The sequence below is a fragment of the Cryptomeria japonica genome, chromosome 8, assembly GCF_030272615.1.
Source record: "Cryptomeria japonica chromosome 8, Sugi_1.0, whole genome shotgun sequence".
Classification (NCBI taxonomy): domain Eukaryota; kingdom Viridiplantae; phylum Streptophyta; class Pinopsida; order Cupressales; family Cupressaceae; genus Cryptomeria; species Cryptomeria japonica.
Window position 1 is genome coordinate 36,295,891 of NC_081412.1, and position 14,206 is coordinate 36,310,096.

The 14,206-nt window shown below is 39.1% G+C and overlaps 1 protein-coding gene across 5 annotated transcripts in view; it reads left to right on the forward strand.

The window, feature by feature from the left end:
• Positions 1 to 14,206, forward strand: part of LOC131064569 (sodium/hydrogen exchanger 8) — a 252,279-nt gene that overhangs the window by 146,748 nt on the left and 91,325 nt on the right. For all 5 annotated transcript variants that reach the window (XM_057998748.2, XM_057998751.2, XM_057998752.2 and 2 more), the window contains 4 exons: positions 9,387 to 9,437; positions 9,633 to 9,740; positions 10,224 to 10,458; positions 11,576 to 11,881. In XM_057998748.2, coding sequence (XP_057854731.1) covers positions 9,387 to 9,437; positions 9,633 to 9,740; positions 10,224 to 10,458; positions 11,576 to 11,881 — 700 coding nt within the window. The remainder of the gene's footprint in view (positions 1 to 9,386; positions 9,438 to 9,632; positions 9,741 to 10,223; positions 10,459 to 11,575; positions 11,882 to 14,206) is intronic.

Consider the following 14,206-nt stretch of genomic DNA (forward strand, 5'->3'; position numbering starts at 1 on the left):
ACTCGAGAGGCCGGGCAGGCGACTCGCCAGGTATAGGACCAAAACAGGAGACTGTCGAGCGAGGAAAACCGAGAAGGATGAAGGGCAATCCCAGAGACACGGGACCCGAACAGACGACTTTCTAAGACATCTAAATTAGGAGAGGAGGGAAAAAAAAAACAAAAACCGTACGGTCGTATGACAGGCGACCGTACGGTCAAAAAATAATTTAAAAAAAAAAAAAGAAAGAAAGAAAAACGAAGGAAAAGAGACCACCGTACGGTGGCACCACCAACGGTGGACACCACCGTGCGGTGGCACCACCGAAGGTGGAACCCACCGTGCGGTGGAAGCCACCGATGGTGGAACCCACCGTGCGGTGGACACCACCGAAGGTGGCACCCACCGTGCGGTGGCACCCACCGTGCGGTGGCACCACCGAAGGTGGAGCCCATCGTGCGGTGGAAGCCGCGAAGGGCCGCGTGGGCATAAAGTTGCCTACCGAAGGGAAAATCGCCGAAGGAGATAAAAAGCTACCGAAGGGAAAGCTGCACATGCCGAAGGAGATAAAAAGCTACCGAAGGGAAAGCCGCACATGCCGAAGGAAGAAAAGCAGCCGAAGGGAAGACAATCACCGCACAAATGCAGAAAGAACCAATTACACCGCACGATTGGAGGTGGTATGGAAATTCATTACAGTGCCTAAAAAAAAAAAAAAAAAAAAAAAAACGACGACGGATTGAAAAATGATTCGATGACATCTGGAGCCTGGACACTGAAAATATTGGAGTGTAGAAGAAGGGTTTTTGACATCATAAAATATCACAGAAATGCAGTGCGCCATGGACTTTCATGGGGTTCTGAAGGTTGTAAATTGGTGTTGGTGGCGGGGGCGCTGCCCCTCGACCCCGCCCTGTACTGCGACAGGGAGCGCACCTGGGGCGCTGCCCCAGGACCCCGCGAGGGGCGCTGCCCCTCGACCCCGCTGGGGCGCTGCCCCAGACCCCGCGGGGGCGCTACCCCTCGACCCCGCTGGGGGCGTTGCCCCCAGACCCCCAGTTTATTTTGGAGCTACAGAATACCACGGGAAGTGTTGTGCTTGTCCGTACTGTGAGAAGGAAGCCTGCAGCTAAGCATTGGCGGGAATGCCATAAGCCGTAGAGGGAGACGGATTTGGAGGTTGGGAACAAACAGAGTTTGAGGGAAGGCATTGCAGGTCCGCACAGTTGTATGACACCAGGGAGTTATTCAGTTCAGTTTTTAGCCTTTGGGGAGTGTGATGGAGGATTTGAGGTGTCTCCTAGCATTTGCCAGCGGATTGTGGCCACCTCCAGGCATGACTGGTACGCTTTGAGGAACTCGGAGGATGTCTCGGCGGGACGTGAGGTTGCCGTGGTGGATGCATAGAGGGCTCGGGAGGAGCTGACCACCAGGTTGGAGGCAATAGTCGCGTGAGACTTAGTTCAGCGTACCCAGGAGTTGGATGCCGGGAGAGCAGCACGGGTGGCTATCAAGGACAAATTGGCTAGGGAGACCATATCAATTGAGTAGCAGTGGGTGGAAGCTGAGACTGAAAAACGTGTTTTGCAGACAAGTTTGGGTTAGGCACAGGAGGATTGTGATGGCCAAGGAAGCCATATTGGTGAAATCCGCACTTGAGCATTGGCTGGTAGCAGAAAAGGTTTTCAGGCGAGGACGCAGCAAGTGTATAAGATCTGGGCCCGACTAGCGTCAGTAGTTCCTGCCATTCATCTCTATTTTGTATTAAGTCGTCGGAGTCGACTTCTTTTCTTGGGGGGGATGATGTTATCGGGAAAAAGTGTATAGTTAGTAATGTTAATTATCAATAGTTAGTTAGCCGACGGGTAGGTAGTTGGAGTCGCGACGGTTGGGTCGCACCCCTTCGGCAATCATATATTGTATCACCTCCGGGTGTTGTGGTGTGTAATGTTAGTGATGTGACATGTAATGTGTACGATAGATATAATATGAACATCCTTTGACATTAATGGAAAGCTTATTCTGGTACTTCTTTTGTATTTGCATTGTGCATTACTGTTCGATTTCTGTATTCTTCCTGTTTACCCAGTGAGGTAAACAACAGGAAGCGTTTATGTGTGGATAATCCTTTGTTCGAGATTGATGCTTCTTGGATGATGGAAAATCTGCTCTATGATTTGGATCATCCTGATAGTGATGATTGTGCTTCAGAGATTCATGCAGGTTTCATGGCAGATAATTCACAGGTGTACATTGTGAGGAGTCTTCATAGTTGCACATTTGATCTTCACATTGATGATTTGCTTCAGAGACATATTTTGAGGGTACATGAGAAGAATGATGGCTTCTCTCCGGTTGAGTTTAAGGGCAAGAGGGATCCACTACATGATTTGATTGATCCTTATGAGATCCATTCTATTGCAACATATGATTTGATTATGTGGATTCAGTTGATGGTGCAGGAGATGTGTAGTGATCAAAGGGACATTACTCAGTATTTCATTTGGGATCCAAGAGGTGATATTCTTAAGAATGTTGAGATCGAGCAGTGGAGATTGCTTGCGGGCAAACAATTACAGGAGGGGCGGATTGTAATGTCCCCAATTTTAGCCGCTAGGCTAATAGGAGGTATAAGGAGAGATTAATTAAATTAATTTCTTATAAAGTCATTAAAATAAATTATTTATTAAAAAGTGACTATTTAATTAATTTAATAAAATATTAATTAATAGTCACTTAAAAATAAATACATTGTACCTACCCCCTTCTAGAATGTGTCTCATGACAGGTTATGTTAAAGGTTAAATAGAAGAGGGGTAAGAGAAGGAAAGCAGACTTGAATTATGAATTGTTGAATTGAATTGGTTTTGTAGGACTAGGTGGTTTCTGCAAACTAAGGTCTTTGGGAATGAGAACTCCCATTGATTGCATAATTCAGAGAGTGAAAGATCTCTTGAGGGGTTGCAGCGGAGAGTGGAAGGCACACAGCCTTCCATATTGAGCTTATTGAGATTTCACATTTGCCATGAAGGTTGGAATTCATAGTAATTTTAGACTATCATATTGAGATCCTAAGCACTACGGTTTCATTGAAGGATAAAGGCGATTTGTCTTGAAGATCATTGGAGGACAAATTTGGGAGTGTGCTGTTCTATATTGCAGGTCTGAAGCAAAATTCAGGGTTCAACCCTACTCCGACGATTTAGCTTCTTCTTCATCATTTGGGCAACAAACCCCACAAAGGAAGTTAGCGATAAGTTTGTGAAGGATGGGCAACTCCTTTAAGACATTTTGGAGGAAGCATTGTGGAAGATTCAGCTTTATATCAGACTGAAACAAAATTTGCAGCAGACAGCCTTCACCATCGATCTTGTTCATGACTTCTCATTTGAGCATTGATGGGTCACTTTTGAAGGCTATTTATCTTTAGAAGACTAAGGCGATACTCTTTGTGTTAATTTGGAGATGATTTAAAGTGAGATCAGCCAGCAATGAGAAGACATAAGAAAATTCAGTATTGAGAGTGCATAATTTCGATTTTGTACATACACATCATAAGAAGCATCAAAATCTCATTGGACCCTAGCGATCTGTTGTAAGGAGCGAGTCGCTTCCTTCAATACCAATTTGGATTGGAATCGTCTGTCTGATCAATGTGACCTCAGTCTGATTTCCACAGTGGTAGTGTTGATGTGTTTTTTATGCACATGCGAACACAAAATAAAATACCTAGGGTACCTTATCCTCTCTTGAGTAAAGTTTCCCGACTGCTGAAGATATCACCGAAGGATAAGTTGAGGCAATTCCAAGGTTCTGTTATGTAGGATCTCTACTCGTGGATAAGCTCTTCGTGGTATGATGTGATTTTGTTGGAATCACAAGGGGACTTACACTCGATGACTTGAACATCTGATTTGCTGGAATCACAAGTCCTATTTACCAACTGGAAGACAAACAAATGGCAAAAGATGCAGGGTTCAGGAAGTCTACTCTACTACCTAGAATGCGAGAAGATGGATGAACGACTAGGTGGAGTCCTACTGGGCTGAGTTTCACCATCAGGCTTGAACAATTTGACATCAACTCAGTGTGATCTTCTAAGGGATACTTCCAATACGTTCAAATCGTACACCATCAAACACTGATCACCATTCAAGATAATGCATGAACAATAGACGTGTAACGACTTAAGATTAAGCTCATTTTATGCCAGTTGACCACGTTGGGCGCACTTACAATCAGTAAGAGGCTAGTGGTATGGACTAGAGGGATTCCACACAGATGCATTCAACAATTTTCTTCATTCAATCTAATCATTACCATCTACAATGAAGATTCAACAAGAGACCATGCGTATTGTAAAGAAATGACACATTTCACCATATCTTCAATGAAAAAAGAGTTTGTTTACAATCACTGGCAACAATTTCTTGCCTTGTCCTCCTAATTTACTCTAATTGCTATTCTATCAACTGACTATTCACTATTTCTAACTATTCACCGACTATTAACTATTGACTAACTATTATCTATTAACCCTTTACAAATGAGGAGCTAGGGCTTATATAGTGCCCACAATACAATTTAATGGCTCAGATCAATTTGAGATCAATGGTCGAGATTTTACAATAAAAACCCTAATTAGGGTTTGTTACAACAAACTTAATTTTGGCCAATGAAATAATTACATTATTTGGACACATGTCTTCTCTAGAATATTCGACCAATGGATAACCGGGGTAGGTACATCGAAGTTTGTGCCATCCCCAATGAGTCAGGTACATTGAATCTGGACACACTGAGGTGGACCAATCCGACTAGAGGAGTGATGACTGGGATGCCACCTTGTCTGACACTTGTAACTTGGTAGATGTTCAATTTGATGATGCTGAGAAGATAATTTTAATTAACTCTTCTGAAACTATCTGCTTCCTCAACAGACCCTTGCTTTAACCTCCTTTGTCTTTGATGTGCAGGATGGATGGTGTACCTTTCCTTGAAATGAAGGACTGGAAGAGGTCGTCCTTGATGATGCTGGACTGGAAGTGGTCGTCCTTGCCCTGGCCTGGTCTTGTGGAGGTTGTCCTTGATCTGGCTTGGTCTTCTTTCATCTGCAAGACAAACCATAAGATGATTAAGGACACATAATATATTTATTCTACCATAGCATTTTATACCTTAAATCATCAACAAGAAGACATCAAAATGAAGTTTGTTCAAGATTCTTTCCAGGGACAGGCCCTATAAGAATTACACCCTGGACCCTCTGGAAGGGTCAAGAGCGAATTTTGCATTCCTGGCTCATTTAGACCTCACTTTCTGACCGTACTTGCTTAGATACATGCCTAAGGATCCCTATATTCTCAACCAATACCAAGTTTGATGTAAATTTGGGGCAAAATTGAGGTTTTAAGAATTTCGCTCTGGACCCTTTGGAAGGGTCAGGAGCGAAATTTGTATTTTAGGACAAAATCCATTATGTCTCTACTCCAAAATGCCTTCCAAGGCAAGCATACACTAGTCTTCTCCTCACCAAAGGCTAGGAATCCACAACTTGACCTTCCTCATGGGCAAACTAGGTGATTCTGGGAATTTTGCTCCGGACCCTTTGGAAGGGTTAGGAGCGAAATCCACTCTTTAGCTCAAAATCCTTACCTCTTGGACTCAAAACCTATTGAAACACATGCCTATGGCCATCTTTAGGTCCAATTTGCCTTGATCATCGTCTTGGCTTAGCTCAAACTTGAAGGAAAAAGGACATTTTGTGAATTTCGCCTTGGACCCTTTGGAAGGGTCAAGAGCGATTTTCATCATTTGGCTCAATTCCTTCAAACTTGATAATTATTGGCAATTTGAAGTCATTCCTAAGGCCTCCTTTGATCTTGATCCACACTAGATTTGGCATAAAATTGAGGGAAAAGATAGGTTTTGCACAATTTCACCCTGGACCCTTTGGAAGGGTCAAGAGCGAATTTCTTCCTGTAGCCCAAAATCATCATTTTTTGAGACAACAATCAATCCAAGGGCAATCTCAAGGGTGTCCCTCACTTTAGTCTAGGCATGGCTTGGCACAGATTTTGGAGAAAATGATGGGTTTTAGGATTTTTGCTCTGGACCCTTTAGAAGGGTCAGGAGCGAAAATCTTGTTTCAGGCTTATTCCTCCATCATTTCAACTTGAATCCACCTTAAAAGGCAAGAAAACACTTCTCCTCACCCATCCAAGCTACAAAAACCCAAGTTTGACTTGACTTTGCTAGGAAAATATGGGATTTTAGGAATTTCGCTTTGGACCCTTTGGAAGGGTTAGGAGCGAATTTCCTATTTTGAGCTTGTTTTGACTACTGCATTACCTCAATCCAATATTCAAAGGCAAGAACACATCAAAGTCCTTCTAACCATGCCATAAAACTCAAGAATTTGACCATCTCCAAGAAGAAAATATGAGTTTCCAAGAATTTCACTCTGGACCCTTTGGAAGGGTCAGGAGCGAAATTCACCCTCTTGGCTAAAATCCTTCATTTTTCAATGCTTTCAAACATTTCCAAAGGCCAAACATGTCCATTCTTCCTTTCAAGATACGTTGCAAATCAAAATTTGGTCAAACAAGGCAGGGAATGAGGTCTAAGAAGATTTTCGCTCTGGACCCTTTGGAAGGGTCAGGAGCGAAAATCATGACTTGGGCTTGTTTGTTCAATTATCAAACTTTTAATCTCATTTGGGAGCAAACATAGATCATTCTTCATCTAAGGAGCAAGGTTTCAAGCTAAAACAAGGGAGCAAATGAAGTATATAATGAATTTCGCTCTGGACCCTTTGGAAGGGTCAGGAGCTAAATTCATCTCCTAGGCAAAAACTTGATTTTCTAAAGCATCCCACTCCCTCTCAGGGCAAGAAAATACTAATTCCTCCTTCATCATGCCAATGCCTAGCTAAAACAAAGAAGAAAACAAGAGATATAAGGATTTTCGCTCTGGACCCTTTGGAAGGGTCAGGAGCGAAAATCATGTTTTGATCTTGATTCTTGATTTTTCAAATTCTAATCTTTCTTGGGAGGCAAACATAGACTACTTTCCTTTCATTTCTACCTTGGTCCTGAGTTTGGCTAAAAGAAAAATGAGTGTTTTCAAGAATTTCGCTCTGGACCCTTTGGAAGGGTCAGGAGCGAAATTCACCCTTTAGGTTAGAATCCTTCTTTCTTTTCACCTTTACTCATCTCCTAAGGCTAGAACATGGTCTAAACAAGGGAGAAAATGAGGTTTTGAAATTTCGCTCTGGACCCTTTGGAAGGGTTAGGAGCGAAATTCCTACTTTAGGCTAATTTCCATCATTTTGTCACCTCAAATCTCCTCTCAAAGACAAATGTGCATCAAAACCTTCCCATCACGCCCCAGAAGTCAACAAACTTGGTCATGTCAAAGAGCAAAGTGGAGAAAAATGTATTTCGCTCTGGACCCTTTGAAAGGGTCTGGAGCGAAAATCATCCTTGTGCTCAAATCTTGACTTCTTTTTCACATTTCCTCATTCAAACAAGCGTTTTTACCTTCATTCAAGCCTAGGAATGCGTTAGTTCTAGGTTTTGGTCAAAGTAGAATGTCTTATGGAGAATTTCGCTCTGGACCCTTTGGAAGGGTCAGGAGCAAAATTCAGGATCACGACATTCCAGACATAGCCAAATTTCAGGATCAGGACATTCCAGACAGCCAAATTTCAGGGCATTTGAAGATCAGGATGACATTCCAGACTTCATCACTCACCAACTTGACCTAGCTTGGACCTTCAAGAATGATACTCACTCACCAAGCAAGACACAATTAGCAACAAGATCAAAACCAGGCCCTAAGGAAGACTTTCAAAGAAACCCTAATTCTGGGGCCCCAAAGACTCAACCTAGCTTAAGCAGAGCCTGCTATCCAGGTGATCCCCTTGGCGACACTCGAAAAGCAAAGGCTAACAGACAAAATTCTAAAACCTAGAAAGCAAAACCCCACAAAGTGAAAAAAGTAGGGGTCCCCATTTGCAATGGGGCGATGTGTGAATACGTCACAACAGGTAGGAGCGGCACATAAAACAAGGTTTGATTTAGCACCTTCAAGGGGAATAGTGTGTGGATATTGTCCCCTTCTTCGTCGAATTGTAATCAGGTTCTTATCCATGATTTCATTATTTTGATCATGTAATAATGGGTCATGGCTGCCTTGTGTATTCAGACTAATTGGGTGTGATAGGTTGTTACTAAGGAGTTTGAGTTATTGTAACTAGTCCTCCAATCTGCATTGTTAAAGACATTTGAAATTGAATAATAAAGCTGATGGGCTTGCAATGAGTGTACTTTACATTGAATGTGTTTTCTGAGGACCATGTGCCTACTGTTTGATATAATAACTGCAGACTAAGCATCTTGGTTTTGAGTCAATATTGGTGATTGAACGCCATAATTAGATCATCTATGCAATCTCAGCTATTGTGTTTTAATTTTCAGTCATTTATAGTTGATATTATATGAGAATTTATGTGATGGTTCACCTCTACAGCATTCTGAAAACTCCGAGACTACATACCAGCAAGACCTTAATTTGGTAACAGCAAGTTGAATAGACAGGTGTTTGTAAATATTCCTTGTGTTTCTCAGTTATAACACCGTAGGGAATATTACTGAAGGTCTGTGGCCTCAAACCCTAACTACTAAATTAATGGTGTTTAGGGTAGAATACTCAACTCCCATGATAGGAAATACATAAAAACCTATCTTGCAAAATCTGGAAAGGAAAATGAGGGAGGCAAGATAGGTTTTGCAAGAGGAGAACATTTGTGAGAAATTGAAGCCATCAGCACTTTGTTACTCACCGCTTAATTTATCTGCATTATATATATTATATACATGTATCTGTTACATATAGATCTTAATGGAGGCAACACAGATACTGTATTATATGGTGCATTGTTTTTCCTACAAACATGGATACATCATATAATACAGTATCTGTGTGCAGAAAGAAATCAGGAGACCCCTTCGAGAGCTTAAAAATGATAAATTTTTCAAGTCTTTAACACATTTATGAAATTTTAGAATTTTCAGTTTTCAAAGCAGCAGTAACAGAAAATTGTTATATTATAAAGAATAGAAATAACAATTGCTCTTACTTTTTAAAATTTGAAGAGTTAAGAGTGGAAATATGCATACTCATTATCTGATTGCACCAATTAATTGACTTGATCAAACCCTTCATTTCAAATGGTTTGATTTTTGCTGACAAGGGAATGACATTTCTGTTGGAAGAAATTCCGAGCATATATACTGCTTTCAACTGTATAAGTTGAAGTGTCAGATGCATGGAAGCTTAGGCTGTTATTAATAAAGAGGAAGGGGCTTTGATTTTTTGGTTTTTGTGCCTCTTTTGTGTTACAGCGTTCCAGTGGGAAGGGCATTGCCGAACTCTCAGAGGCAACAGGAAATTTGGTATGTTTGCTGCAGTAACAAACTGGGAAGAACCATCATCTCCAAATTTTATATCCATGTGTGCCATCAGTTCTTTAACTGTTTATAGGATTTACACATTTACACATTACATTGGTTTTAAATAGGAAGATTTATACTGACTTGTCAATGATTCTTCTATTTACTAAAAGTTCAAGTTCTATAATTATTTTACAGTTTGTTTACTTCACTGGTGGGGTAGTTTTTCTGACTCTGCTTATCAATGGATCAACAACGCAATATCTGTTAAAATTTCTAGGCATGAATAAAACTTTGGACACCAAGGTATGATTTCATCCTCTTAGTCAACTTGGTACTGGATTGTTCTTTCTTCCTCTTTATTATTCATGATCCATATTTGGTTTCCTGTAGGAGTTCCAAGTTTAGATATTATTGAATGCCCTCATTTTTGCAGTTAAGTCTCAAATTTTGAGTGGCTTTTGATCCAAGAAATTGCTTTCGAAGTCCAGTTAGATGAGTTGTTTATTCTAGTTTTTTATTGAAACAGATCTTCCTTGTAGCAATTATTTTCAACACTCGATGTTCCTCTTGCAATTTCTATTGGGATTTAATTTTGAAAATGGAATGCATGGCATTTAAAAAAAAATATAATAATAAATAAAGTAGCTTGTCAAATCTCTACTTACAAGAATCTTTATATTACATTCTTCAGTTATTCAATATATAGTTTATCTACAGATGGTTTTATGGTAAAAGTTCATTTCTTTTTAGTGGATTCTTACTTTCTGATATTTTTTTTGTATATAGAAACGTATTCTAGATTACACAAGGTATGAAATGAACAATAAAGCTTTAGAGGCATATGGAGAGCTTGGTGAGGATGAAGAACTGGGGCCAGTTGATTGGCCTTCAGTAGTCAAGCACATAAGTTGCTTAAATGCATTGGAAGAAGGAGAACAACCACATCCACATGATATACCTCCAAATGAAAATGAGATGCATAAGATGCATATGATAGATACTCGAGTGCGGCTTTTGAATGGTGAATATACTGTTCCTTTTGTTCTATTCATTGAGTGTATATGTTTTAGGTTTGTTGCCCTTGTTTACAAATAAAGAAATAAATAAATTCAATACACTGAAATAGCAATAAAAGGGTCTAAGAGATTACTATTTACATCATGCACTGTGCCATTGTGTGTTAACAGCTACCGAGGGCACTTATGAACAAAAAGTAAAATCTGAAAGGATATGAAGTATAAACAGGGCATAAAGATACAATGAATAGGGTAATTACAACATTTAAGATGCACCGAGTTATGTGCTCTGTCAGTTGTCCTCTTCTCATAATGCATTGCTGTAAAGTGCCTGCAATATCTAATAGTGTGTGCTTTTGGCTCTATTCAAAGTATTCATAGCCAAGAAGATGCATCTTTTGTATTGGCAAAAGTTTGTTGTCTTCCCAAAGAAACAGAATCTGTTGATGCTACCTGGATTAGAAACTGCAATGCAAATAATTATTCAAGGTTTTAAAATAAGGCTGGACAGGTATGATCTAGTGACAGAAAATTCTATCGATGGTGATCATGTTGATGCTTAATTATGGCAAAGCAGCTGAAATCCCTCATGAACAACCCAAAATGCAAGCTACATAATTTAATTCATTCATATAAGGAGCATGGATTATAAATATTTGTCTGTGTATGTGCAGTTTAGATTGTACATTTTTAATGCAATATATAACAAATTGTTTTATTAAAAAAACTACTTAGTATGTCATTTTCTTTCAGTCTGCCTCCAGTTAAACAATACTCTAGAAAAATGCAGTTACTAATAGCATATACCCAGTAACATTAAACTCTGCTATCGACATCAAGGATGCATCAGAACCATTATGGTATATACATGTCTAAAGAACGTCACTTTCATATTAGGAGTTTGAACTTTTGCTTTTATTTCCATTTAGCAGTCAAAGTTCTTTATAAATGACCATCAGGTGTTCTATTTGTAGATAGAAATCTGTGTAGAAAGAGTATATATACAAAATCCAAGGAATATAAATGTGATTTTCTTAGCAAGTGCATGGATTTTCACAAACTAGCTATCTGACAAAATAGACCCAGCTGATGGTATTCTTTTTCTTCTATTTGGAATTTTAGGTGTGCAAGCTGCTTATTGGGGAATGCTTGATGAAGGAAGGATAACAAATACAGCTGCCATTCTTCTTATGCAGTCAGTTGAAGAAGCCATTGACATGATATCAACTCATGAGAAATTACTTGACTGGAAAGCATTAAAAATTTATGTTCAGTTCCCAAGCTATTTCAAATACCTACAAATGAAGTTTCTGCCACAGAAACTAGTGACATTTTTTACTGTCCAAAGGTTGGAACTTGCTTGCTACATTGCTGCTGCATTTCTTCGTGCCCATAGAATTGCTAGAAGGCAGTTGCGTGAATTTATTGGTGAGACGAGTACCTTTTTACATGTCATTCTTGCTTGAATTCATAATAAGTCTGTTTTAACCTGGATGGAAATATTATGTAAATTCCATATTTGTCTTCACATTGGTCTGGTTTCAAGATTGATTTTGAACGATTAATGTCTATCTTTTCTGTCAGAATGCAAGTTGGTTAATGCGTGAAAGTTTGAAACTATAGGTTGAAATAATTTGACTCTATATTGCTACTTGTTTTTGTTGCATTTTAAGTGTTTTCTAGCACATTTACTGACAGATAGGCTTTTTACATAACTTTATGATCAAACCATTTTTATGTGACCTTGACTTAGCATATCACATAGGCTTCACAAGGAGAAGTTCTCATCGAACCTTACATATTTAAAAGAGATTTGAATGATGATATAATTTGGTGGAGGATAAGGGGTAGAAATTAGAAATCCTCAAGGGGATTGGATTAAAAGATTTAAATTGTAGATGCCAAAGGGTGTTGAATCCGTTGGTGATTTAATTTGTCACTTCCATGACAACACATAACATAACAGTGGATGAGGAATTCCTCTTGTCAAATTTGAAAAGAATGTACTTTGATTTAATCTACTCTTAAATCGAAAACAATAAACAAGCTTGCCACTATAAACATTGCACATTTTTTTCTTTTTTAGTTATGCATAAAGATAAAATAACTAAAAAAATTTGACCTATTTGTTTTTTTGTCTCAAATATTAGAGCACAAGACCCAAAAATCTTCTTTCTCACCAATGAATTTTGTCCATATTTGACAGCTAAAATGTAAAAAATAATACTATGCAAAAATTAAAACGGATATCTTTGGAATTGTATCAGCAATTAGTTTGATCTTGAAGAGATACATAATAAGTTAAAACAACAATGACTTACAAGAATAGATGAAAGCAATTAATTATTGCAAAATATTCAATACCATTTTATTTTGTAATTTTGAAGATTGATGTTACACAAAGTTAACATAGATCTTCTATTAATTGAACTCTTCCTAGCATGGTTACAACCATAACAGCGAAAATCGTTTGGGAAAAAAATCAGAACATGTTGTGGACCAGGTCTGACAGTCCCAAGTCCACAAGAAGGATACTTGTCTTGATTTCCCCAAATATCTTTAATATGGTCACTCTTCTTGAATATTGTGCACTACTAGTGTCATCAAGATTTTTGAAACTATCTACAATCAAGCATACTACCTCTTTCATTGTGTCGTCATCATACAGAATTAGAGGTGCCAAGATTCTCATTATCTCACTTAAACAATAGGTCAACAACAACTTGATCTCCTCATCACAATGCCTTAATCATTTGTGTTGTTTCAAGGTGGTCACTGTAGGAGTTAGAGCTATATCTAACACTTCAGAGGATGACTCCTCAATGTGAATCAAACATTCTTCCACCGTTTCAAGTGTATTCAAGACATCATTCCTCAATTTCAATTCAGTACCAAGCTTGTTGCTTACTTCATAGAGTGATCTTGCCACTCGTTTTATATCCTCTGTCACCATGATTCAACATCACATTTCTCGAAGTTACCTCAGGTTGGCAGGAACTTTGGCTTTGCTACTAGTGTAATGACCCTTGATAGGCTCTCTAATGATTTGTCTATTATTGGTTAAGTTGTAATATCAATTTACTCGTATAAGGGGTAATTGTGATTTCTGTGCCAAGATTTTGATTGGAACGAGATGAGTAAGAACAAGTAATACAATTTCTATCTAGCAATGATCCTGTTGTGACCATTTCACACATCACCCCATCACAAATGGGGATCCCCTCTTTTGCTTTCAGTTTTAGGTCTTAGATTAGTTTGGCAGCAATTAGATCCCTTAAGTTGAATGAGGTTGAGTTGATTTAGTCCTCAACACCTTGGCAATGAACAATATGATGATCATTTTATTTGATCACCATCATCAGAGATGGAAACAATGAACGCAAGTGTGAAATTCAGTCATAGGAATTGAGATGTTAGATGCGAGACAATCAAAATGAAGGCCTAAACTACCATGGAAAGGCTTTGTTGATGATGTAAGACCCTTAGAGTGGGTGAGATGAATGCTACTACTCACAAAATCAAGCAAGGGAAGTCACTGTCAGTGACCCCCCAAAACCTCGACCTACCTCATCCTACTGTCAATGACCCCTCAAATGTCGGACCTGCTCATAGGCATCTCCTATGACCCATCAAAAACCCAACCAAGATGAGGAAGTCTTTGCACTTGGTGAGATGAAGGTTTCTTGAAGTAGATGCTTGATGTTTTAAGATATATGATTGACATGTGTAATGTCCCCTACTAGGGTTTGGTCT